This window comes from Phallusia mammillata, chromosome 3 (genome assembly GCF_965637545.1).
Source record: "Phallusia mammillata chromosome 3, kaPhaMamm4.hap1.1, whole genome shotgun sequence".
Classification (NCBI taxonomy): Eukaryota; Metazoa; Chordata; class Ascidiacea; order Phlebobranchia; family Ascidiidae; genus Phallusia; species Phallusia mammillata.
Window position 1 is genome coordinate 14,583,111 of NC_137254.1, and position 23,951 is coordinate 14,607,061.

At 37.0% G+C, this 23,951-nt stretch overlaps 2 protein-coding genes and 1 long non-coding RNA gene across 6 annotated transcripts; 2 read left to right on the forward strand and 1 right to left on the reverse strand.

Moving 5' to 3' along the window:
• Positions 1-1,178: 1,178 nt before the first annotated feature.
• LOC145218983 (uncharacterized) lies at positions 1,179-14,464 on the reverse strand. 4 transcript variants are annotated; one of them, XM_080086401.1, is made up of 9 exons: positions 13,147-14,464; positions 12,035-13,100; positions 4,937-5,017; positions 4,755-4,866; positions 4,580-4,699; positions 2,199-4,518; positions 1,976-2,135; positions 1,799-1,905; positions 1,179-1,515 (listed from the first exon to the last, which is right to left on the reverse strand). In XM_080086401.1, exons 6-8 carry the CDS (start codon positions 2,280-2,282, stop codon positions 1,823-1,825), a joined length of 327 nt encoding a protein of 108 aa, XP_079942527.1. In that variant the 5' UTR covers positions 2,283-4,518; positions 4,580-4,699; positions 4,755-4,866; positions 4,937-5,017; positions 12,035-13,100; positions 13,147-14,464; the 3' UTR covers positions 1,179-1,515; positions 1,799-1,822. The 4 variants fall into 4 exon arrangements, 3 of the variants coding, with proteins under 3 accessions (XP_079942527.1, XP_079942528.1, XP_079942525.1); XM_080086402.1 differs by having other exon boundaries at positions 12,052-14,464; XM_080086399.1 differs by having other exon boundaries at positions 12,035-14,464.
• A 3,325-nt stretch (positions 14,465-17,789) lies between these two features.
• Positions 17,790-18,500, forward strand: LOC145219631 (uncharacterized; the record flags this gene model as incomplete). The annotated part of the gene is made up of 3 exons (XM_080086966.1): positions 17,790-17,816; positions 18,037-18,180; positions 18,366-18,500. Coding segments are annotated over 3 exons (306 nt in total), but the record flags the coding sequence as incomplete, so codon positions are not given.
• Positions 18,501-21,675: 3,175 nt separating this feature from the next.
• On the forward strand, positions 21,676-22,480 carry LOC145219067 (uncharacterized). The gene is made up of 2 exons (XR_013857844.1): positions 21,676-21,900; positions 22,083-22,480. It is a non-coding gene; the product is annotated as an uncharacterized LOC145219067 (long non-coding RNA).
• Positions 22,481-23,951: the final 1,471 nt, after the last annotated feature.

Sequence of the window (23,951 nt, forward strand, 5' to 3'; positions counted from 1 at the left end):
AAGATTCATGCAACTTACATCCAACTCGGTTTTCTGTGTAGTTTTCCAAAACCTTTCCTTACCTTTCCAGACAGAATAAGTCTATTGTTGTGCGGCGAACGCAGGCGTTCTTGTCAGACAGGAAGCAATTTAATAGGGCGGATTAAAGCAGCGGCCGTCAAATGAACGGTGGTATGTTGAGTGAATTTCCATGGCACGTCTTGTGGTCAACTGGTCTGTTTTCCAACGCAGGTTATGTTTTTCACCACACGTTATCCGATAAAGTTGTTTCGTACAATCTCTTCATACAGATATGTTCTTTGGAATAAAACTGCTTTTATTGTAAAAGTGGCTGTAAGTGCAGGCTTTGTGGTCATTTTTTGCCAAAAAAATTATTTTAACTTCAACAAACTTTAACGTGAAATTTGAAACTCCTACAATTATTCTTAACATGGTTTAAAATACCAATACGACAGCGATGTAAAACCTTACGCTTTAGTATGGCAGTAAGTATGAAAAGCATTAATAGTTTAAACCATGTTATGAATAAAATACGGATTTCATGAACTCGGTCTTCAGCAACTGCACTGCAAAAATAATGGATGTGGTAAAGACTTTCTTTTCTTAGAGTTAGACCTACCATTCCATAGTTCGCGCCACGCAATATATGGCGTTGGTGTAACTACTGCTACTATACAATCGGAAGCAATTCAGTTGCCCGTTTCTGACCACACTAAGTGTCGAAAGCACATGAAGAAATACATTTTAAACTCTGTTAGACGATGATAGTTTTTGTTAAAACATTCGTTTATTTACCTGTAAGTAGATCTCCCGAGTCTGTTACTGTGTCATATAATAACAGGAAAACGAGGAAGTTAACTTCTTTCAAAAATTTAGGAAATTGTGGGGTATTAGGGTCTCAATTGTATCGATAAATAATTTCCGTAGCGATATGGGTGTTTTCCCCAACTGCGTCATTTAGTCATGCGTAACCAAACCGCACAACCCAGCAAACAATTTAACGTCGTGGCAACGTTGCGTAATGGCTTTTTAAAACTACCAAAAACGTTTGCTGTGACGTTGTAAAAACCATAAAGTGTGGACTCCCATTTTCGTTTTAATTACGTTTAAACAAACGTACGTTTTTTCGCTATAATAACGTTTAAAACAACGATTACACAACGTTTCAGTTTGCCGTTTTTGTTACGTTAATTTAACGGTTGTTAAAACGAAGATTGTCACGTCAACTGGCGGTTTAAGTTTAGGTTGTCCTAACGTTACTCGTATCGTTTTCCTCACGTTATTCAAATGAGTTGTGCGAACGACATTGTGTGGACTCCCATTGACGTTTCTATAACGATTACTGCAACGTTGTACGCACACCATTTTTTTTAAAAGTATTTTAATACAAACAAACGAAATCAAGGCTGCATCGATTTGAAATTAAACATCATTTTCTTCGTCTGACGAAAAAAGAAGGACAGTGGGTGTGCCAGAAGAACTTGAACTTGAGAAGTTCATGTCAGCCTGTCTATTCTAAAACACAAAAATGGTTTAAGCTTACAAAATCAATAACTAGTAATGTATCACTTGTAAGTGTGTTGATAAACCAGAAGGGTATATTAGCACATATTGCACAACATACAACGTTAGTGTATAAAGCTACATTTTGGTGATGGCAAGGGAACTAAAGGGGGAAGTGGGCAAATTGAAAGCAACTAATTGATTTACAAACTGTATCTATCAGCTGTGAAAGTTTAATGTAACTCACTCGAGCAGTTTAAATCAAGGGTGAAAAATTAAAAAAATATCTGTGTACCTTATAGTTAATTCCGCCAGGCTTTTATGGTGCATGCTTCAAAATTTCTTTTATCTCCACCTCAACTGCACTGGCTTTGAGATCTTTGTTAGAACGTAGTGCACTTTCTAAGAATCACAAATGCATATTTTCAGTTTTGCAAACAGTTTCACATTTTTTCGCCGGCAAAATACTTACTTAAAATAACTTTACACATAACAGTTCCACAAAAAGCCTCCTTTCCTTTTCTTCCTTTATAGCTATACTGTGACCATAAACCATACGAACCAACAGCCATCATCATACGCCGCACATTGTCTCCAACACTGGTCCCTCCAATATTGGTTAAATATTTGACCTATATGATAAATTGATTTGCATTCAGGGCAGTTTATATGTAAACAAGACACATGTACTATACCAGTGATTTGCATAACTCCTTGTCATGAAGTTTGTTATCCAAATCCTTCAATTCCAGTATGGATTCAAGCGGTCTTTCCAGCATGTCAAATTCCAGGACTTTACCATCATCATTTTTGGGTATGCTTTGTTTAACTATGTTTGTGAGGTTTGTTTGTAATTCCAATAAAAAGAAGAACAAACAAAAGCAAGCTAGCAGCACTCATTAAACAGCTTGGACAATAACGTCAAACCTTTAGAGTTTTAAAAACCTAAAATTCCTATATTTTTACTGCATGCACTATAGCGTTCGTACAGCAAAGTAAACGCTCAAAAGCAAATATTGGTCTTGACATGTACTGTGTTCCCTTAAACCAGGGGTCACCACAAACTTTTTTCAGCGCCAAGACATGGTATTTCTAAAATTCCAAAATCTGGTTATGCGACTGTTAAACTGTATAGTTCAAGCTCAAGGGTCGGCAACGTTTAAGGCGAAGCGTGCCAAAGGCTGAATTTGAAGACCATGGCATGCTAAAAACTATAAACAAGCTGTGTAACAGGTTAAATTGTTACTTCAATATAAACACGCAAATCGATTGGCGTGCCATAAAAAAACACCTAGCGTGCCAACCTTGAAATGCGTGTTAGGGGTTGCCGTCCCCTGGTATAGTTAGTCTCATCTTACGAGCAATGCTTGTATATTACGTCACAAGTAACCTAGGAAGGCAATTGTTTGCGCACAATCAACGCTTGTAGTCTTGTCTGTGACGTAACAAATTGGCTTTGAATCAATCATAGGCGTTGTAATCCTATGAAACTAGGTAGTATCAATTTCACATATCGCGACAGGAAAACTATCGTAGGGAGTAGTTTAATTTTTGAATGTTACAAAGTTATCAATACGATTTCGCAAACCAAAAAATATGGTCGAGGGCCGGATGAAATGACCTCAAAAATATAAAATATATATACTCGGTATACCAACAAAAATACCTACAAATCGCACAGTAAAGTTCTGCTATTGTTTGGTTAAAACTAGTGATGTACCGAATCGGCTAAATTTCGATTCGGCCGAAACCGAATATTCGGTGGTTTTGCCGAATAAATTCGGCCGAATCAACCGAATCATTTATGACGTCACGCGAAGTCGTACGCTACGCGCTTGACACGAAAAAATGTTTATCTACCAAGCAACTAGTGCAGGAAAGTTGTGTTTCGTTCTCATTTCAGTTCTATGGGGTTTAAAATTGCCTCAAGCATGATTGGCAACCTGCCAATCAATTAATATTTTTTTTTATTACAGTGGGAAAAACGATAATGTGTTGAAAAAGATCAACATTGACGCGATTTTCGTTATGTTTGTGCTTAATTATGTTTGTGCAAAATTGCGTGGTACCTTAATAATCAGAAAAGACACGTTTAACGCTTTAAATTTGTGTTCGTAAAAGATTCGGTTTCGGCCGAATCGCAACAAATTATTCGGCCGAAACCGAATCTTTGCAAAAATGACCGATTCGGTAAACCGAATATTCGGTACATCTCTAGTTAAAACCAACTGAACAGGTTATCTGGAAAAAGATTTTGTGTTTTTGTTGGTATATCGAGTCAAGCCAAGTCTTTTAACAGCTGAGAAGACTCAAGTCAAGCTTTCGAAAAATGTGACTTAAGTCGGATGAGACCCCATTACTGCTAATTTGTTTAAAATAATAACTGCTTTGACGGTCATTTTCGCATAGGTACGTACAGACCAATTAAAAATGTTAATACGAAGGCAGACAGCAAAGTAAACGTCTTCACACACACACACATAACTGTCGCTTTATCGCTTATGTACTTTAACAAATATGGTTCAATAAAGTACCTCGCTTACTACCAAAGCTGTGACCAAAATAAATACGTGTAACAAATGCTATTATAACGTCCAGAAAACTCAGCACTATGTAGTCAGCGCAAATGTGCATAATTCTTACCAAACAACGGACACAAAAAAGTAGAAACATCAAAAAGAGATCTCGCTACAATTCGCGCATGCACCAACGTAACAATCATAAAACTTGTTGCATAGAGTTGCAATACAAACAAATCAAACTCCACATTCGGCAATCAGCATCAACATTTTTCAGTTTTAAAACAATTTTAAAAGTACACATTTCACCCTGTAATCTTCAACTTAATAATTATGGCCCCCCTAGACTCTCACGGGCCCCGGTGCGGCGCACCGGCTGCACCCCCCTCTCGTGGGGCCTGGCTGGATTTGCTTTGTTGGTCTTTGTTTGAACTTATATTTGAAGATGTGCTCAAGTTTTTTTCCTTGTTTGCTTCTATGTGTTTGTATCTATCAACTGGAAAGAAAATGTTTTAGAAAACAGGTATGGTTTGTACTACATTAGTGCAGAATGTTACCTGGTGGAGAGTATCGACACACTTTTTTTCTTAAACGAACATCTGGCACTTCATCATCACTTTCCACATTCGAGGTTAATTCTGCCCTGGCTACCCGTTTCAGTGCAATTTCAAAATCATCTAAAGCATAAAGTAGCAGTAAAAAACTGTTCATTGTCATAAAAGCACAATTTACCTGTAGTTGAGAAAATCCGTATTTCAAAAGTATCCCATGTTTTAGGATCTGGAATTTCACCTTTCTTTGCCTATTGTCTAGCAATTAGTTTGGGCCAGAAACACTGTGTTGTCTGGAAAATATAAACATGACTGATTTACCATCAGAATACCAAAAAGACAAAAATAATAAAAGATACTTACACATTCGCTTTTTTTTATCCAAGTTAAATGTACAAGTTCGACACTTTGCTCCTTTATAAATTCCACTATGGCAAACGACATCTGCAAAACAAAATTTAATGAAAAATATAAAAATACAATTTTGCTGATAAAAAAAGGCCTAGAATACAACTCTACATTAGGGTTTCCATGCTATTACAAATTGAAAATTTTCTCTTACATTAAACAAAATTTACTTTGGGTCATTTAAAACAAACATTGTTTAGCATTCTGCAAAACTAATTGAAACATTACACTTTTTCAACAAAAAGCTAGCTCCCGCAAACTGTTAATAGATATGACTTTCTGAGTATTGCAAATCATAGTAGTTAATCACTGACTCTGTTTTAATTTCTATACTGTACCATTTATTACGTTTTCGGAAATACTTTGATGCACAGCTTAAACTTGTAACACACTCGCACACGACAAGACTGCACGCACGTTCAGCCGCACTTACAGCCATGAACCATGCCGCCCCTGATTTTAGCTTGGTGGTTCCCAATTCATAAGCGGTTGCATCATTATTTTGTGGTTACTATTTATAGCCGCACCGCAATGCATACGTTTTAAAGTTTGTTTACGCATACCTTTTTTCTCTTTATTAATTGTGTCATTGATTTTTGAGTAATGTGTTTAGCATTATAAAAACATGAATGCTAAAACTTTTTTTCGGCAAATACCGGTTTAAAGTTAGCGATGTATTTGATTCATGACTAAATTACGTTAATTAATTCTACAACCAATCAATTGTAGCCACAAAAAAGCGTTTAAGAGGCACGTGTTTGTTCTGTTGAGTGGTACGGTTGCAAGAACGTTGGATTTGATTCGTTTCTTTACGCTTGTCGTTGTGTGGTAAGATGATAGGAACGTTTGATTTCATTCGTATCTTAATAAGCGTTTTTAAAACCTTTTAAAAAAATATTTATATCGTCCAAAAAAATCCAACAAAAACATTTATATCGTACCGTATATCCCATGACGTTACCCACACCTCGGATTACAACCACACCAAAACGTTGTTTTTAGAACGTTTTTTATCAATCATTTTATGACTTTTTCGGTTAACTTAATAGCCCACCACCGAACCTTGGTGTAACATTTTCATCAACACACAAAAAAATCATTTGGTGACCTTTAAACAACGTTGTGAATATTGTCAAAACATTTCGTTTTGTGTATTCGTAACTTAGAAAGGTTACAAGTATGTTCGCTTTGATACATTATTTTCATGACGTTTTACCAACAGTTTATATACAACACGTTTTTATCTTGTTATTTAGTTATGTTACAGAAACGTACGGTTTAATACGTAACTGAAAAAAACGTTTTCAAAACAGATAAATGCTACTACTTAAAAACGTAAATACAAAACGTTTTTATCTCGTTATTTGGTTATGTTACAGAAACGTATGGTTTGATACGTAACTGAAAAAAACGTTTTTAAAACAGATAAATGCTACTACTTAGAAACGTACGGTTTGATACGTAACTAAAATAACGTTTTTAAAACAGATAACTGCAACCACATAATAACGTAAATACAAAACGTTTTTATTATTTTGTCCAAAAAAGTTACAAGAACGTTTATGGCGTTACGTATGAACGATGACGTTACTAACACGTTATATTACAACCACAGCAAAACGTTTTTTCAAAGTCGTGTTTACTAAACCGTAACAATACCGTTTGAGTTACGTTCAAAGCTAACGTTATACCATGCAACCATAACGCAACATTTACTTTGACAAAAAAACGCTTACAAACCATATGACAACCTTTAAACAACGTTGTGAAAGTTGCCATAACGTTTTGTGTTAGCTGGGAACGTCACTTGCCCTTTTCTATTTGCAACTTGTTTTGTCTCGCCTTTTTTGTCGTGTTGTCATTAGATATTTGAATTCGCGCAAACAAACAGCGATACACAGTACAATTTTACCATCTTTGTAAGTTTTGCATATTATTATTATGTCTTGTTTATTAACACTAGAACAGCCGTGGTGTCGAAATCGACACCTTTTGAATTTCGACTGGTATTTTTTTGCTAGTAAATAAAGTTACTTCAATATGAAACTTTCAGTAGCTTCCTAAGTTTGATTGAAGAGTGTGTTTAACTTTTTTTTTAAAAACACTGTTTCCGAATTTTTTTTACAACCTGTTTTACCTCCAACGGCCGAGGTGTCAAAATCGACAGCATAACATTTTAAGCGGAAAACAGTGTGATACTCTTTCCTGAATGCGGTGGTACAAAACTAGGCAGAAGCCATGTTTTTATGAAAACGTGTTTGTACATCTCATGTCCATACTCATAGAGACCCACTTTATCCAAGTAGAATATAATGTACAACCTTGTTATACTTTGCTGCTAAAAGACTATTTGCAGATAGAGTGCAGTTAGAACGTAGATAAGATGACATCGCATAAATTTAGTTGTAGATACACTGCAGCAGAAAAGTTTTAACAATCCTTCATGAAGATTCCGACACTGATGAAATGGAAGAGATGAAGTTCTTTCTTTTCTCTAGCATGTGAGATTGAGTCTTCGAGTGATGATGAGTTGTGTAGTGAAAGCAGTATATCTTTAGAGGATGATTATGATAATTAATGTTCAGTTCCATCCCAATACACCACAAGAAACGGAGAGATATTGTCCCTTTTACTATCTGCCAGGACAGTACGTTCAAGTCCTCCGAATTTAGTTCGAGTGAGATCAGGTGTCAATCCCAGTGTTCGCTATAAGGCTGATAGGAGCCTATATGATTGCTGGAAATCGTTCGTCGACAATCTAATGTTGGTAAACACAAAAGCACATACAATGAGAGAAGCTGTAGGAGTTGCAGCCAACTTCGATTTTTCAATGGAAAAACTGAAAGCCTTTATTGCAGATGTTCTCGACTCGTTTCAGGCCATGGACCACTGGCCCAGTAAAAATAATATCGTGGACCACTCCATTTTTGAGCAAGTTTGTAGTACGCATACAAAACGACCGTTTGGTCTTGAAACATGATTCTTTAAAACTGACTTTCAAGAAGTGAGATACAATATTAACAGCTAATATATGGGTACTCTTCCAACATGCAATCATCTCTAGTTTATCACTTAATTTAGTGGAGGTCCTGTGGACCACCCAAAAAGTCATCATGGACCGCTAGTGGTCCATGGACTACCAGTTAAGAACCACTGCTTGTTCACCCTTTTTAATGGGGGCCATTTTTCATCGTCTGGATCTACTGTCAGGGGCGAAGAAAAAAGCAACAATTCCTTTTCAATGGCTGCAAAATCCCGAAAGCGATTTGAGAACTCATCAGAAAGAGACGCTACAGCTGTCGCATACAACACACATGCTATTGCGGGGTAAACTGTCAAGAACTTGTTTTAGAGCCGGAAAGTGTACAGTGCAGGTTCTGTTGGGGATAAGTGTCTTCGAAAAAGTTGCAGCTTGATTTTGAAGGCCTTGATGTGAGTATAAAGGTTACTTACATTTGCATCTGGTCCTTGAAGGTTGACGTGCAATGCATTCAGATGCTTTGTTATGTCAACGATAAAGGCCAAATCTGTGAGCCACGTAACATCGTTGTAGTAAAATACATCCCCGTATTCTGCCTGGATATCAATCAAGAACTGTTGAAACTGGCGGTGGCGCAGGGCTCTTGAACGAATAGCATTGATTGCCTTTACCACTGGTCCCATGATGTGATCAAATTTGAGAACTTTTGCACAGAGAGCCTGTTGGTGAATAATGCAGTGCAATTTAATAGAGCTGTCTCCTTCTTCCCTAACTTTGTTGCAAATCGGTGTGGCCAACCCACTTCGTTCACCAGTCATGGCAGGTGCACCGTCAGTACTTATTCCACAAAGTTTGCTCCACTGTAGCTTTGTCTTGTCAACAGCTGCGCAAACAGACGCAAATAAATCTATTCCCCTTGTTTGGCCTTTAAGACTTTGCAGGTCGAGCAGTTTTTTTGTAACATCCATGTTGTCATCAACCCCTCTTTTAAAAAGTAATAGCTGTGCCGTATCAGAGGCATCTGTGCTTTCATCGCAGGCCAATGAAAAACAATCAAACATTGCTTCCTTTTCTCCTAACTGTCTTTGTATATTTTCCGAAACGTCCTCAATTCTTCTTGCAACGGTGTTGTGAGCCAGACAAACGTTATTAAATTCTTGCTTCTTCTCAGGACATATATTCTCCACCATTTTCATAACGCAATCTTTGACAAACGCACCCTCTGTAAATGGTCTTCCGTGTTTCGCTATCAGTACGGCTACTTCATAACTAGCTTTAGTGATGTTTTCGTAAGACCCACAGGCCCTCGTAAAAAATCGCTGTTGGGATGCAACCTAGCTTGAAGCTGCTTTAACTTTTCTTGGCGACAGTTGCCTTCTATCTTGTCAAACGCAGCGGCGTGCTTTGTCTGGTGATGTCTTTTCACATTACTTTTTTCAAAAACTGCTACCCTCTCGTGGCAAATTAGGCAAACACAATTCGTTTGATTTCAGTAAAAAAGTATTGCAGTTTCCATTTTTCTTGAAAACGTCGACCCTCACTGCTGACTTTTCTCTTTTTGATAACCGACGGAACTCTTGCTGTAAACACCTTCATTGTGTATTGTGGTGTCATAATGTGTTATTAATACTACTATTGAAAGATTAACATGCTCAGTGTTATTTAACATCTTTTAGACATTCAGAAAGTCAATTGTAAGATTTTAGGTGTGTGTGTCCCACAAACATTGCATCAACTGGGTTTCTTTTTAGGTGTGTCAACATGTGTCTTTTTACATTTCCAGCTCAGGTAAATTTTTTCTCACAAAGAACACATCGATGGCGTTTCTCTTTAGTGTATGTCAACATGTGTCTTTTTAAATTTCCAGCCCAGGTAAATCTTTTCTCACAAACAACACACATCGAGGAGCTTTCTCATTGACGTGTATCAACATATGATTTCTTAAACCTCCAACGCGGCGAAATGTTTTACCACAAATAGCACATCGATGTGGTTTCCTAATCATGTGAGATTTTAAATCTGTACCTCGGCTAAATCTTTTTTCGCAAACATCACACCGATGAAGTTTCTCTTTTGTGTGTGTCAGCATGTGTGTTTTTAAAGTTCCCGTTGCCTGAATGTTTTTTCACAAACGTCACATCGATGCGCTTTTTCATTGGTATGTGTTAACATGTGTGTTTTTAACTTTGAACGGATGCTAAATGTTTTTTTCGCAAACATCACATCGATGAGGTTTCTCATTGTTGTGTGTCAACATGTGTTGTTTCAAATGTTCACTTTGGCTAAATCCTTTTTCACAAACATCACACCGATGGAGTTTCACATTGGTATGTTTCACTATGTGTCTTTTCCAATTTCCACGTAGGCTAAACGTTTTATCACAAACATCACATCTATGGTTTTTTTCTTTGGTGTGCTTCATCATGTGTATTTAAAACTCCCACATTATTTTTTCTCATGCATCACCTCGATGGAATTTCTTTCTGGTGTGAGTCAACATATGCTTTCTGAAACGTCATTCTTAGCAGGGTTGCCAGATAAAAAACGCAGAATAGTGCCAAAAACTCTCAAAAAAGCGCCAAACACAACAAAAAAGTGCCAAACCAAAAATTGTTGATGCCAAAAATACCGCCAAACCAATTTTACAGAAATAGCAATATATAACGAGTATTATCATCTATATATATTGCTAAATAGGTATTATAAACTGGTCCATACTTAAAATCTGGTCAGTAGAGAATTTATAATTATATCTACACATAACCGTTTACCAGTGTACACCGTGCAGTTACAAAAATAGCAACTTTATTCTCCAGTACGGCCAGAACCAGAAAGTTCTAAGAGCACCACCTGGCGGTGTACATTTTAAATTAGTTTTACCAACAATTCTTTAAAAATCACTCTAAAACATCGTTTTTGCCCTGAACCCTGCAAACGCACAAAATGCCGCCTTAAGGATTTTGTTTACCCACAATTAAGCATTTTACTTGGCGATGATACTTTTTCCCTAACATGGCCAGTTTTGCCACAAACAATCAGTCTCCTTACAGCACAGACACTCACTTTTATAACATGATCTATTAACGACGTTTAACGACACAACAACAACAACAAGTTTGGTGATATTTTCACATTAAAGTTTCAAGACCAGTAACATCATTACTGCCATATTCAGTAGAATATATTTTATCTGAAGTAAAGTCATGTAACATTTTTGGCGATGCAACAAAGTCTTTACAACATTTGCCAGACAGTATCAACTCCGCTCTGATTCTTACAATGGCATCAAGAAGGTACAACTGCATTCGATTCCTAGTTTTGGTTTTAATAGATGTTACAAGGGAAAAAATCCTCCCAACCACGGCGTTACTGACTGGCGACATTGTTGAACTTTTTAAACTAAATAAACTCGATGCTACTTGCCGGCGCTGACACGTTTTCTGGAACACAAACTTTATGATGTCAAACAAGCTCTGCCTTTAGCCCACAATTAATATTTTTTTCTTAATTGTTGCATTGATTTGTCAAAAAGGGCTTGTGTGACGTACGGTAATTCAATGAAACAGAACCTACCCATTGTAATGGCGCAGCTAGCGGATTTAAGCCGTAATTTGTTGTATCAGAAGCGCAAACCTTTGCAAAATGCAAAAACGCCAAATAAAACAATTAGGTGCCAACCATTTCCATAAACCGCCAAATTTTACAAAAATATCCCCGCCAAACCGCCAGTTGCTATTTTTGGTGCCAACTACTTTCAAAAAACGCCAATTTTGAGGTATTTGGCGGCAAAACCGCCAAATTGGCAACCCTGATTCTTAGTACGTTGAACAAATAAGAACATATCATGATTCGTAAAGCTGATTAACTAATTACACAGTCCAAATTAAAAAGAACACCTATAAACGCCTGAACCAAACAGATTTAGCCTTCAGGTAAAGCAGTCAGATTTGCAAAACTAAAGTTTTTGTGCGTTGCAATGCTTATCACCTAAAATTGCATTAAAACGGAGAAACACAGCACATGCGTTTAACTGTTTTATGTCTAACTCTCGGCTGCAGTAACATGCTAATTACCTGCACTAATTACGTACACTGGCTTCACAATGTGGGAGCCAACTGTGCAACAATTTTCCTTCTAACATGTCCGATTACAAACGTCATTGGTCACAAACCGGGACAAACAGACGTATTCCACTGGCAAAATTACTAATCGTTTTAGCAGCATTAACTCTATAACATAAAACATAAAGGTAATAGAGTACATATAAATAATCTCCGCGTAAATATTAGTTCTTATTTGTGCGATAAGTTTATTCCATTAAAGAAAAGTAATTGCAACATGGTTATTAACTTTTATCAGGCCATAAATTTATAGTAGATGTAGAATAGGTTGAAGTTATGTAGTGCAATAATTCAACCAGATTTTGGACAAACATTTTAATTGAAGGAAAAAAATCTGATTTTTTTTTAATTAAAACGAATCAGAACAAGTTACAAGTACCCATATTTGATTTGTGCAATATTAATTCTTGCGTCGCTTTGGCTTCGCAATATGTCAGTCAGCTGTACAACAATTTCCTTTTCATGCGAGCCTGATATGATCGCTCAAGTTTCTTATTCGAACAAAATCAATAACTCACTAACTTTAACTGTTTTTGCCATGACTCGTTGTCGCGCATACACGAAAAACTGCAGAAAATAATTAGTTGTACAGCTGCCCCCACTAAAATTTGTACCGTTTGATATAAGTTTATTTTAAAGTTACAAGAACTGATTCAAGAACGAATTAAAAGAACTGTTCGTTGTTGTTTAGAATATCATTCAGCAGATAAAACTTTTGTTCTCGCCTACAAATACGCCGATAGTTTTCAGATAAAACTTTAGACTCGTATTAGCACAAAGCCTATAATGCCTGGGGCTAGTACTGTGCGCGTCGATGCGTGTAACTTGATAATCAGTGAAGTAACGTCAGTACGTAGTGTCATCACAGATACAGCGTTGGCCCGACAGGTCAAATGTTTCCGCTTTACTTCAGCATTTCGCCGGAGGCCTTCCATAATAGCCTGGCTATATGTAAGCTTTGACATGAAGTGATGTTATCGCATTTATCTAGTTTGAAGCGTTGATCTGTTGTCGGTTTCTACACAAATGCAATGCAAACAAATTTACATATTTTTGCGTTTTACCTTACATAAGATGTGATAATGCTGTAAGGATAAAATCGTTTGTTCATTTTAGCCTGCCGACATTGATTCTAATCTGGGCGATCCATGAACAACAATAGAATAAAATTCACTGAACACTGATGCATAGCAGCCAGTTTGACAAATGCTCGCCACTTTTAAACGCATGACCAATTAACCGGCCATTCGGCTATTGTCCAAACAATCGGGTCTTAACTGGGCATGCAACTTTAAGATTTAAATAAAATCTGCTGCTTAAAAAACATTAAATAGGTCGCAGTTTTCCTTCGGTATATGTTGCTTATATATATTTTTAAGCAGCAATAAAACATTTCAACAACACATGTAGGCTCCCAGTAAAAAAGAATAGACTCGCCGGCTATTCTCGGTTCACAAGAGTAAAAATGCTGTAGCACAGTGGTTCTTAACCGGCTACTCCGAATCAGGGGTTCGACAAAATATTCGTTTTTGTCAAACTTGGGTCTGCAGTCGCTAAACTAAAAAGAGTATTACCAGCCTAGTATCCATATGCTTCAGACGCCTATTGTGTAAAAAAAATGCGAACAGAACAGGTACCACAAGCATCACAATATAGATCAGTGGTTCTCAAACTTTTTTGACCGCGACCCAAATCTGGGCCGTATGAACATCTCACGACCCAAGCCTCGAACATCAAAAATGTATTAACGAGACGGACTACAATTTCGAGGCCATCCTTAAACGCTAATTGTTACATCTCCCGTTAAGTTACCGGGATGCAAGATTAACTTCCTATTATTTCCCGTGCTATGACGTTGCAATCGCCATGTGCGTAACAGTAAAATTGGAAGGCTATTGTCTGTATGTTGCAATGATTGGTTCATTTTACTGTACAACGTGGTCGAGTGATGTGACTTTATTTTTGCCTTAAGTAAATTCGTTTGTGTTTACTTATTGCAGTAATAGTTCATTTGTGCAAAATTGAATCACCATAGCGCGACCCATTTTTTGACCATGCGCGACCCATGTTTGGGTCGCGACCCATACTTTGAGAACCACTGATATAGATTATGACATAATAAACACTTAAAGACTGATCTCCTCGCTGTGCAGGTCGATCTGTGCACCAAGCTAGAAATTATTATGGGCGTCAAAGCAGGTTATGAATTACAGGTGTATCGCTTGACATGTTTTTTTTTACATTTAAGTGATGAATAAGTATGTGTTGCTAACAATTTGGTGCACGAAACACTACATGGCCTAGTGGACAGAGAATGCCGGAATTAAAGTATCCGTTCGGCGTCTCCGGGAAACCGGGTTTAAGTGACTGGTGCCTGAACCAAAAAAGAAGAGCTGGGTACTGTTTGTTTCGGACAGCAACGCACGGAACCTGGTTTCTTTTTATGATAAAACCTTCGCCAATTTTTGTTTTCGATTTTGCAGCTGTTACCATCTCTGGTGCTACCATTGAACATGGAATCACGGAGTTGCAAAATCGTGCCCCAATTCGTTACGTCGACGTTGTGGTTTTGGTCCTGGGTATGCGAACAACTGTCCAAGGGAAGTGTTGACAGTTAGAACCCAGTGGCGTTGGTTGATCAGAAAGATTTCCAGGGATATTCTTTGGTTGATCAACTGCACCACAGCGTTGTACCACAATGAAAAGATTAGTGTAAAATGAACATATATTCTTTTTGTACCTTGGTTTTTTATTGTATAACCTGTTTCGAAAATCTTTGTATTGTATAGATCTTCATCGCAACACATTTGGTCGGGGTTTGGTAACTTAATACTGTACCGTGTTGTAGTCTTTGTCATGCCAATGAGACAATGCGGTGTAGTTTTTGTCTTTGTTTTTATTAAATCTTGTAAATAGAGGTATACTGTTGTAAAATTCTGCCACAGAACTGGCACATCGAGCGTGGCTTTATTTCCTACGTAAACCTGGCAATTTGCGAGACTGCAAGTCGAAGCAAAGTCACCACGTATTACAACAAGGTTCACCTCTCCGATGATGGACTAACCGTTTATTTGCACCAACACTTCCAAAGTCAGTTAGGAAAAAACTCACGTATCACTTTCCGAGGGTTTTCCTACGTTGTCTGATTTGCCGGTATCAGATACCCAGAAAGAGAAGGCAACGGAGGTTCGCCAAACCTATGCTCAAGCAGAAAGATTGTTGGTTGGTAAGTTGTTATAATAAGTTGCTTCTGAAAAAAATAATAAAACTTAAAACTCTGCACATTACACAACCCACAACAACGTCATCACCAAAGAGCAGACCATCACCACCGGCACCAAAGCTAAGACCACAGCCGACACCGAGGAGCAAACCAACACCTACACCACCAGCACTACTCATCTTGGGTTGGTTCGCGAGTACAAATATGGTATTACGATAGGAGAAAAGAGGAAGCAAAAACAGGATCAAGAGAAGCAGAAAAATGGCAAAAATGAAATAGGCTCACAGCTCCAGACAAAAGCATGGGAAAGTATAGGCAATGTTCTGCAGTGTCTTTGCGGGACTGCTTAGATTCTACAGTTTAGCGAAATAACAATGCAAAGCAGAAAAATCAGAGTCAATTAACAAAATGTTTATGCGATCACGAACAATCAGTATAGCGCGGAGCTGTTGTGCAACAAAGTGGGAAACATAATTTCCTTTAACGTCACATGACTTATTAGATGCAAAAAAGAACAAAACTTGGCTTGGTGATAATCATATAGACTCAACAATGTACATTCTTTCAGCAGCTTCCTTATATTGGAGGCTTGCAAAGTTGTTTGGCGTTTTTAGTTTGTACAGACACGTCCCCTATTCACACAGCCCAGCAAAAGTTTGCTTAAATTGTCCAGGGTAATTACCGCGTCCAATGTATATTCAGATCATGACTCCACTGTTATGATTTACACCCCTCATTTCAAAACTTATTACTTGTTACAACAAAAATAATAATGTGTGTGTGTGTGTGTGTGTGTGTTTGCACAAATAAACAAGAAATCCATAGTGTCTTTGTCAAGCGCCTAAGAAGGCTCCGCAACACCAAGCAGATCTTTTCCACTGTTCAAATTTTTCAAAGGTATGTGCATATCAATATGGCTTTGGTGCCCCACCTGCTTTGCAGTGAAGGACAACCAGACTGACGAGTATAACATGAATTTCCCAGAAGGAATTGGACAATGCTCAGCAAACATTACAGTAAGATTGTCAATGTTGCTAAAAGTGGGTTGTAATTCCTAATCACTGCCAGTTATTGGTCATATTAAGTCCTCCAATGAATGCCTATCTACACACTTTTTTTGTTTAATTCCAGGAGAGCAGCACCGAAATTGTGGTAAACTACAAAGCCTCGCTTGGTGTCGCTGCTGGCTCGTCGCCACAAATTATAACTCGCAATGGGGAATCGGCAGTCGTGGTGTTTCAGTGCGCTTACAATCGTTCAGGAATAGCGACAATGGATCAACCTTTGGTGGCAATGATCAGGTTTGAGATTTGTACATCTCCTTTTTATCGCATTTATGTCACTTTTAATGGGGTGAGGAACTAGTACAGTGGTTCGTAACCTTTTTGCCTTCGCGGACCCTTTTCGGTGCTGTAATCTAATTGCGGACCCCAAGTTTTAGGTATTTTTGTCCTTTTTTATTAACAAGCAACCAAAACATGGTGCATAAAGTTACAACCACATTCGGTTCAAAACCAAAATTTGCATTCCCTTTTCTGGGTTGCGACATAGGGAATCAACAAGAAAGAGCCATTACAGTTACGTCTGTTGCATCACAATGGGGTTTAGATGCCATAATGCACTGTGGTTTATCGATAACGAAAAATGTTTTCAAACAAGTTTTATGCTATTTCGTTTTTTTTTCAAATCGCGATTTATTAATCTCGTTCTGCGGAAATTAAGAAGTTGTCGCGGACCCCTTGAAAACGCTTGGCGGACCCCCGGTTGAGAACCACTGAACTAGTATAACCTACTGTCATATGAAAAGGAGTGCTCAGTTATCGTATGTGAGCATAATGTGTTATACTTTACTTTACGAAAACGGTTACGTTGTTTCTGTTTGCGGAATAAAAATATTTTACTGCTTATCCTACTGACAAATATTAACCAGTTAAATCCTCTTGTGCAACCACGTTGAGGTGGATTTGGGCAAAACAACGTCATCATTCACCATGGAAATGGCTCGTTACACATCGGACAGTTTTACTACAATTGAAACTGAACAAATGATAACAATTGGATCCCCTGTTTACATTGGTGTCAACATCGATGTGGAAGCTGACACCAACTTGGTTTTGCAGGTATAGTGTCACATAAACACACTTTAAATACCCTAGGATAAGAACCACCAACCCAGTTTCATTACTTTAAATGGTTAGGGAATAGACTGTATTCTGGCGGACGCTGAGAATGAAACTGAAACTGTTTATCCTGTTGTCATCGGAGGGTGAGCGCTTGTAATTCAGGGTGACGAAAGTTCCACTTCAACTCAATTCTTTTTCACAGTTGTGTCGCGCCTGATCCTCTTGGTGTGGATGGGAATGTCATCTACAATGTGACCGACTCTCGCAAGTTTGGTTTCTCGTTTTTGGGATTCAGCTGGTTTGGTGTCCAAGGCTCGGACCAGGAGATATGGCTTAGGTGCAGAATGAATATCTGCAAAAAAAACCGGAAGACAACGACTGCAAAATGGTATGAGAGTTTTTCGGATCTCTTTTTGAATCTCTTTGAAATTAGATGATTGTCAACCTCCGTATTTCCATGATATTTTATTAACATTGCTGCACAGATTAAGTGGCAACTTACCAAGAATCATATTCGTCTATTAACTATTTGCTGCGTATGTTGTTACCCGCTACCTGTAAATCGTTTGTTTAATTTTATATCTCACATTCAAACTTGATTTCATCAGAACTGTCCTTCTGGACCGATACCTGATATTCCAGTCAAAAGATCAATCCCAGTTGATACTGATGATGCATCTAAGGAAATCTCTCTAGGACCTTTTATCATTGCACCTGAACTTGGTAATGATGACCAACTTGTTTGCAATAGGGTAAACTTGTATTTTTCCTTGACATATAAAATTGACTGGGTCTACTAATGCTTTATTTACCTTTTTTGCGTTCAATAACGCATCTATTTCCGGCTTAAGGATCGTTTTTAGTGCAATTGTGTCGCCAAATATGTTTTCTTTCGCCAAGCGAAACAAACTCAACTCTGATGTGAATTGCTTTGTAGGAGGAATTGGGATGCTCTCACATGTGTGGCATCGACACGACTGGTGCAGCTTACTGCTATTGTTCTCAAGGATATTTGCTGACGAAAGATGGAAAAACTTGCCTTGGTAAGACACAATTAAAAGTCTGCTTATAATTTGTTTCAAAAGTTATTTTTTGCTGAAAACACAATTACATGGGTGCGTTGAAATTTAATCCAATCTATGAGTCATTGTAAACTTTCATTTGAAGTTTTTACTATTACACCTATTTGTTAGAGGTCAGTCGAGGCATTAATTTACTGATGGAGGTCTCTCTCATCTCGATGCTTTGCCTCATGATGTTGATCATTCTCATTCTGACTGTTGTCATGGTGATGAAGAAGAAAGATGTAAAGAAGATTGTGATTTAGAAGAAATATGAAAAGGAACGAAGAGTGGAAGAATAAAAATATGATGATAAACCAAAAGACTTGAAAAACAAACTTATCATTATAGCTTATATTTACACAGAATGCATTTAATTTTCGTGCATTTAATTTTAATACAAAAATAACCCACTTAAATTGACTTGTTTATAACAGTTGTTTGTGAGAGTGATTCAAGGTTACAGTTACCTTAACTAGTAAAAAAATTGAAACAAGCTACATGGTATAATCCTAATTATGCGCATATTGGAAAATGTTCTGCTTGTTTTCATTGGAAACAGAAATTAGTTCCTGGGGTTTTTTTGTCATAGAAATCAAACTTAGTCTAAGAATTACTCAACCATGAAGACAGTTTTGAAATTTGGCGCTATATTGTTGTCTCGTTTAGTAATTGTTCAAACTTGGAATTATGTTCTATATTTTAGTTTTACCTTGAGAGATAAAGCATTGCAACAAAAAAGCTTTCGCTTCGAAGTATTTAAAGGTGACAATTTTCGCTTCGCTGGACAATTTGATTAGGAGTAAAGCATTTTCAAAAAATATTCATGTCAGAAATGTAATTTTTTTCGACAGATACAAACAAAAATGCTTCAGTTTATTGCTATTGTTGTGGATATAACACAACTCACTGAACAAGATCAGTGTTTGGAAATGTTTTTTTTATGGCAATTTTGCAATAAACTGAAAATGTAAACTGGTGGTCTCTAGCCTTAAACAAGTTGAGAATCACTGAATTATGGTGTATGTACAAATAGATAACACTTATGTTTTCCAGTAACGGAAGCGAGTGTGCTTTTTAAAAGTCGCTAACTATTTGAAGCAGGCAAAATCCGGGAAAATCGGAATGTCTTCCGACAAATAATGTGGTTTTATTTAACATGTTTTTTCGTTGATTGTTATTTCAATCTTCTTGTAATAAATTATATTTATTGTACAGGTAGTGTTGAAGATTATGTTCAACCTTAATATGTACTGCAAACGACGTAGATAGACGACGCGGTATGAACGTTGCGAATAATTATTCAAGAAAAAGTGTACTTCATGTATAATTATGTCAAGAAATTGTATGTCTTTTTTTCTGTGTTATCCGTTGACCAGCTTTCTATGTATTGTTGGAGTCTGGTACAAATTATACAACCTTTGCACTTGTGCTGGTATATATATCTAGGTCCCCAATTCTAATAAGTTACTAGTATAGTTGGTGTATTACTTTCAATGTAAAATGTAAGCATATCTAAGTAGCTGAGGAAAATTTCATTTACTTCGATCAAGTATACATGAAAATGAAATTACTTGTGTAAAACTAAGTCTGTGAATTTGATGCTTGTTTAACATTATAATTATGTACAGAATAGATTGCAATACAATGGGTTCAGAGTACTGGCAAATGGTGTGTATAGCTTCAAGGATTTTTCCCACTCCGAAGGGGTAACCTTTTTATCTTCGTTTGGACAATGTAACTACTAGGTCAAATCGTCGGTTTAGTTTTTAAATATGTAAAATGAGTCTACTAACGTGTTGAAAAAAAGCTTAACTGTCACAATTGCAATGCGGTCATAGTTTCTGAGTGCGATCTTAGAGGTAAATCTGGGATGAGAACCACCAACCTTGCTATCAAGGCGGTTGTGCTAAGCACCATGTCATCTTGGAGAATGAATTAAGACAAGACTCACCAACCGTTAATCGCACATAGGTTGCACAAACATCGCCACTTTGTACACTGAGAAAGTTTTTTTCAACTGACGAGCATACAAACAAGCATGTTTATGAGGATTAAGACTCAACAATTGTATTTACGAACACAATACGGTTTCCTGTTTTTGCATTCGTTGTTGGAGGATGTATTGGATCCAAGCCATGTACCCGTTTGTATCTCCACGGTAAGGTGTGCGGTTTAATATAGTGAATATTCTGGTACTGTTAACTACGGTTGTTCAGGAATTACCTGGAACAATTTCAAATGCGCAATATGCAGCTATTACATTATTCAACTTGAAGTTTCTGGCCATATTTGTTTTCTATTTATGAAACCCGATGAGAAAGTTTGTAAATTCTTTCATCCAAGTCACGATACAAATTAACATGTAGATTTGTGCACTGATGTCGTTCGCAGTGTTAAAACGTTTCTGTTTCCACTTTTTTTATGTATTGGTATTTCCAAAACATGCTTTTTTTCGTGTTACAAACAAGGTATTGTACATTTGCTCAAAAACGAAAACTTTAAATGTCCAGATTAATTTGCAGGTGTTTACAAAAAGCTAGGAACACTTGCAAAACAATTTCGGTAATGTGTGGAAATTGACGTACTTTAAAGGATTACCAATCGTTTTTTTTACATTGAAAATGTATTACGAGCATGTTTGTTAAAAACATGCCGGTTTTCAACAAGCGGTGTTGAGGCGGCTTCCAATGAGTTAAACGAGATAAAATTAATATGTCTTAAAATCTTCAACAAAAAAAGTGGCAATTGCAGTAACAGCGAAAATGTGTCTACCACAATCAAAACTTCGGAAAAAACACGCAAGCAAAAAGGAGTAGTATGTTTCAGCTGGCGTACTAGTCGCCACTTTTCTAATTACCAATGTGTATTTTGTAGTTCATGTCATCTATGTAAAAGGGGCTTATCTACGTGTTCCGAAATACAAGCGATTTGTTTATTTCGTTTTACACCGTTGTATGACACTTCTAGTTTCGTACTCTGTAACAATTGCTATGTTCTTGGTACTATCTATGTTCTATATTGCATGTTGTGTTTCACCTTATTGGTTAATGTCATTTTGTTTGCTGCTTCAACATCAACACTCCGCATGTCCATTTATTACCCTTCATCCCTTTCCCACCTTTTAAGTAAAGAGTAACCGGTCAAGTGACTCCATAGCCAATGTTGGGCTCTCACTGACCCGGTCGCATATTTCCAAAATGTTTCCGAATTCGAACCACAGGGATTTTTCAGCCAATCACAGCAGCGGAAATCTGCGGGTTGGCGTTACGTCACGTCTAGGTTGCTAAGCGGTTATTTTGACTTCAGTATTGTCGACGTTGCAAGTTTATGTCAGTTTTGATTCAAAAAAACGTTTTTACAAGTCAGAACATTGTGAAGACTCATGCATTTTGGATGTTTGAACTGAAGGTAATGTTTATTAGGTTATGTATAGCAGTAAATTATACACACATAATTTTTATTGAGTGTCAAATCACTTTTGTGCAATATATGCTTCATAAATGGTAAATTATACACTCATACTTTTTATTAAGTCTGAAATAGCTTTTGTGCCAAATATTTTCTATTATTAATGGTATGTGTTTGTTTAGGATAGCAACATGTCACATCCCCTTCAATCAATCAATGTCAAAATTGTACTTTGTATATGATGAGGTTTGCATGGCATAACAACAGTGCAAGTTTGCATGGCATAACAACAGTGTATTATGCCTCATTGTCTCTAGTGCAAGCAATTTAACATATTATGCATGTCATACCTTGGGATCAACAAACTGTTCCTAACCTACAGAGATGAATGGTTTATAATTGTACACAGTGCAGTTCTCACATAAGTGTACACTAGGCACACCATTTGCATAGTTGTTCCAAACAACTCCTAGTATTTTCAGTTTTGAATGTTGTTTTGTGCCATCAATGTATATGTTATTTTTATTGTGCATGCTGGAATTTTGTCGTAAGTTTACAATAAAACAGAAGTGATCTTGAATAGCAAATTAAAGTAGTGTGCTTGAGAGCAAATGCTGGATTTAAAAAAAACTACTACAGTATAAAGTAAATTATGAGAAGATTTACTTGTGCTAGCATATTTATTGTTTTTTTGTGACATTGAAATGATAATAGTCCCAAAAAATGTTGTGCAGAATAGCTACCACCTAAAAACAGCTATGCAGCAGTGTCAGAAATTTATTTTCTTATCTCACCTCATGTGAGCAGCTTTTTCTCAGTTATTTCATCTTTTCTTGTTTACACCAGTTTTGTTTTTTATTTGCAATCTCATGTATGAAACAAAACACCTTTTTACTTACAATGCTCTAAATTAGGGTTAGCAAGCTTGGCTATTGACAGCACTCTATATGACCAGTCTTATTTGTCAGCAAGTTAAATTAGTTTGTCTTGACCTTGCTACACAGGCTATTTATTTTCCTCCATGGTTTACATTAGTTTATTTATTTGCAACTTTTTATATGGAACAAAACAGTTGTACCTAAATTAAAACATTATATCACTCATTTTAACAGTCCTTCAAAAGTTTGTTTATTATACATGCAGTAACCACATGCAGGTTCTGGAATAGCAAATAGCCCAACCTACAATCCAATAAATTAATCAAAAGCCAATCGCCCCAATCTACAAACCAAATTAGGTAATAATAGTACGCAATATGATATCTAACAGCAGTAACAATTTTATCTAAGACCCTTTAACAATTTATACAAAAATACATGGAAAAGCAGCAGGAAAAAAGTAAAACACAAAAGGAAATGAATTTTTGCACCTCCCATACCAACAAAATATATAATTTTAATGTTAGTAACTAAAAAACAATGTATTTTGCTCCCAGCATCGCGGTTACCAATTGAGTTTCTTCCAAATGAATGAAGTGCTGATCATATTTGTGCAACGAAATGAGCAGAAGAGATAGAGTTCTTAAACCTTTCTGTGGTATCAGACAATGAAGTGGGTGGATTGATTTCCATGGCATTTGAACAGCCACCATGATCTTGTGTAGATGTGTGGTGGCCAAATCACTATAGAATTCCACAGATGCAACGCCTGCATACATTTGCTTCTGAGGTGCTGATCCCTGATACATCCCTAATTGGACTACCACATAACAGGATTGTGGATGAGGCATTAGTCTGATCCAGATTGGTTGTAGAAGCCACAAACACTATCTCAGAAGATTGTAACATCATTTTGTGGATTCTTTCCATGATCAGCCTTACAATGGCACAAATATTACAAAGCGGATCTTAGCCTCAGATTCTTTAGCATACTTCTGTATTCAAGCAACTTGGTCTCATGGGTTTGTAATGCCTGAGACACTGGCAATCATTGCTAAAAATACATGAAGAAAATCTTTTTTGTAGATTCGCTGATCTTTAGCTAACCAAGGTTTCTGGCAGCTTTAAGCAAGTGATTGTGATTAACTGCCACACTTACTACACATGGATGAG

Excerpts from the sequence above, each read along its gene's own strand:
- LOC145218983 (XM_080086401.1), bottom strand. The coding sequence starts at position 2,282 with ATGCTGGAAAGACCGCTTGAATCCATACTGGAATTGAAGGATTTGGAT. Across the intron at positions 2,136-2,198 it reads AGGAGTTATGCAAATCACTG|GTCAAATATTTAACCAATAT; the intron begins GTATAGTACATG and ends TTTATCATATAG. Across the intron at positions 1,906-1,975 it reads TATGTGTAAAGTTATTTTAA|AAAGTGCACTACGTTCTAAC; the intron begins GTAAGTATTTTG and ends TGTGATTCTTAG.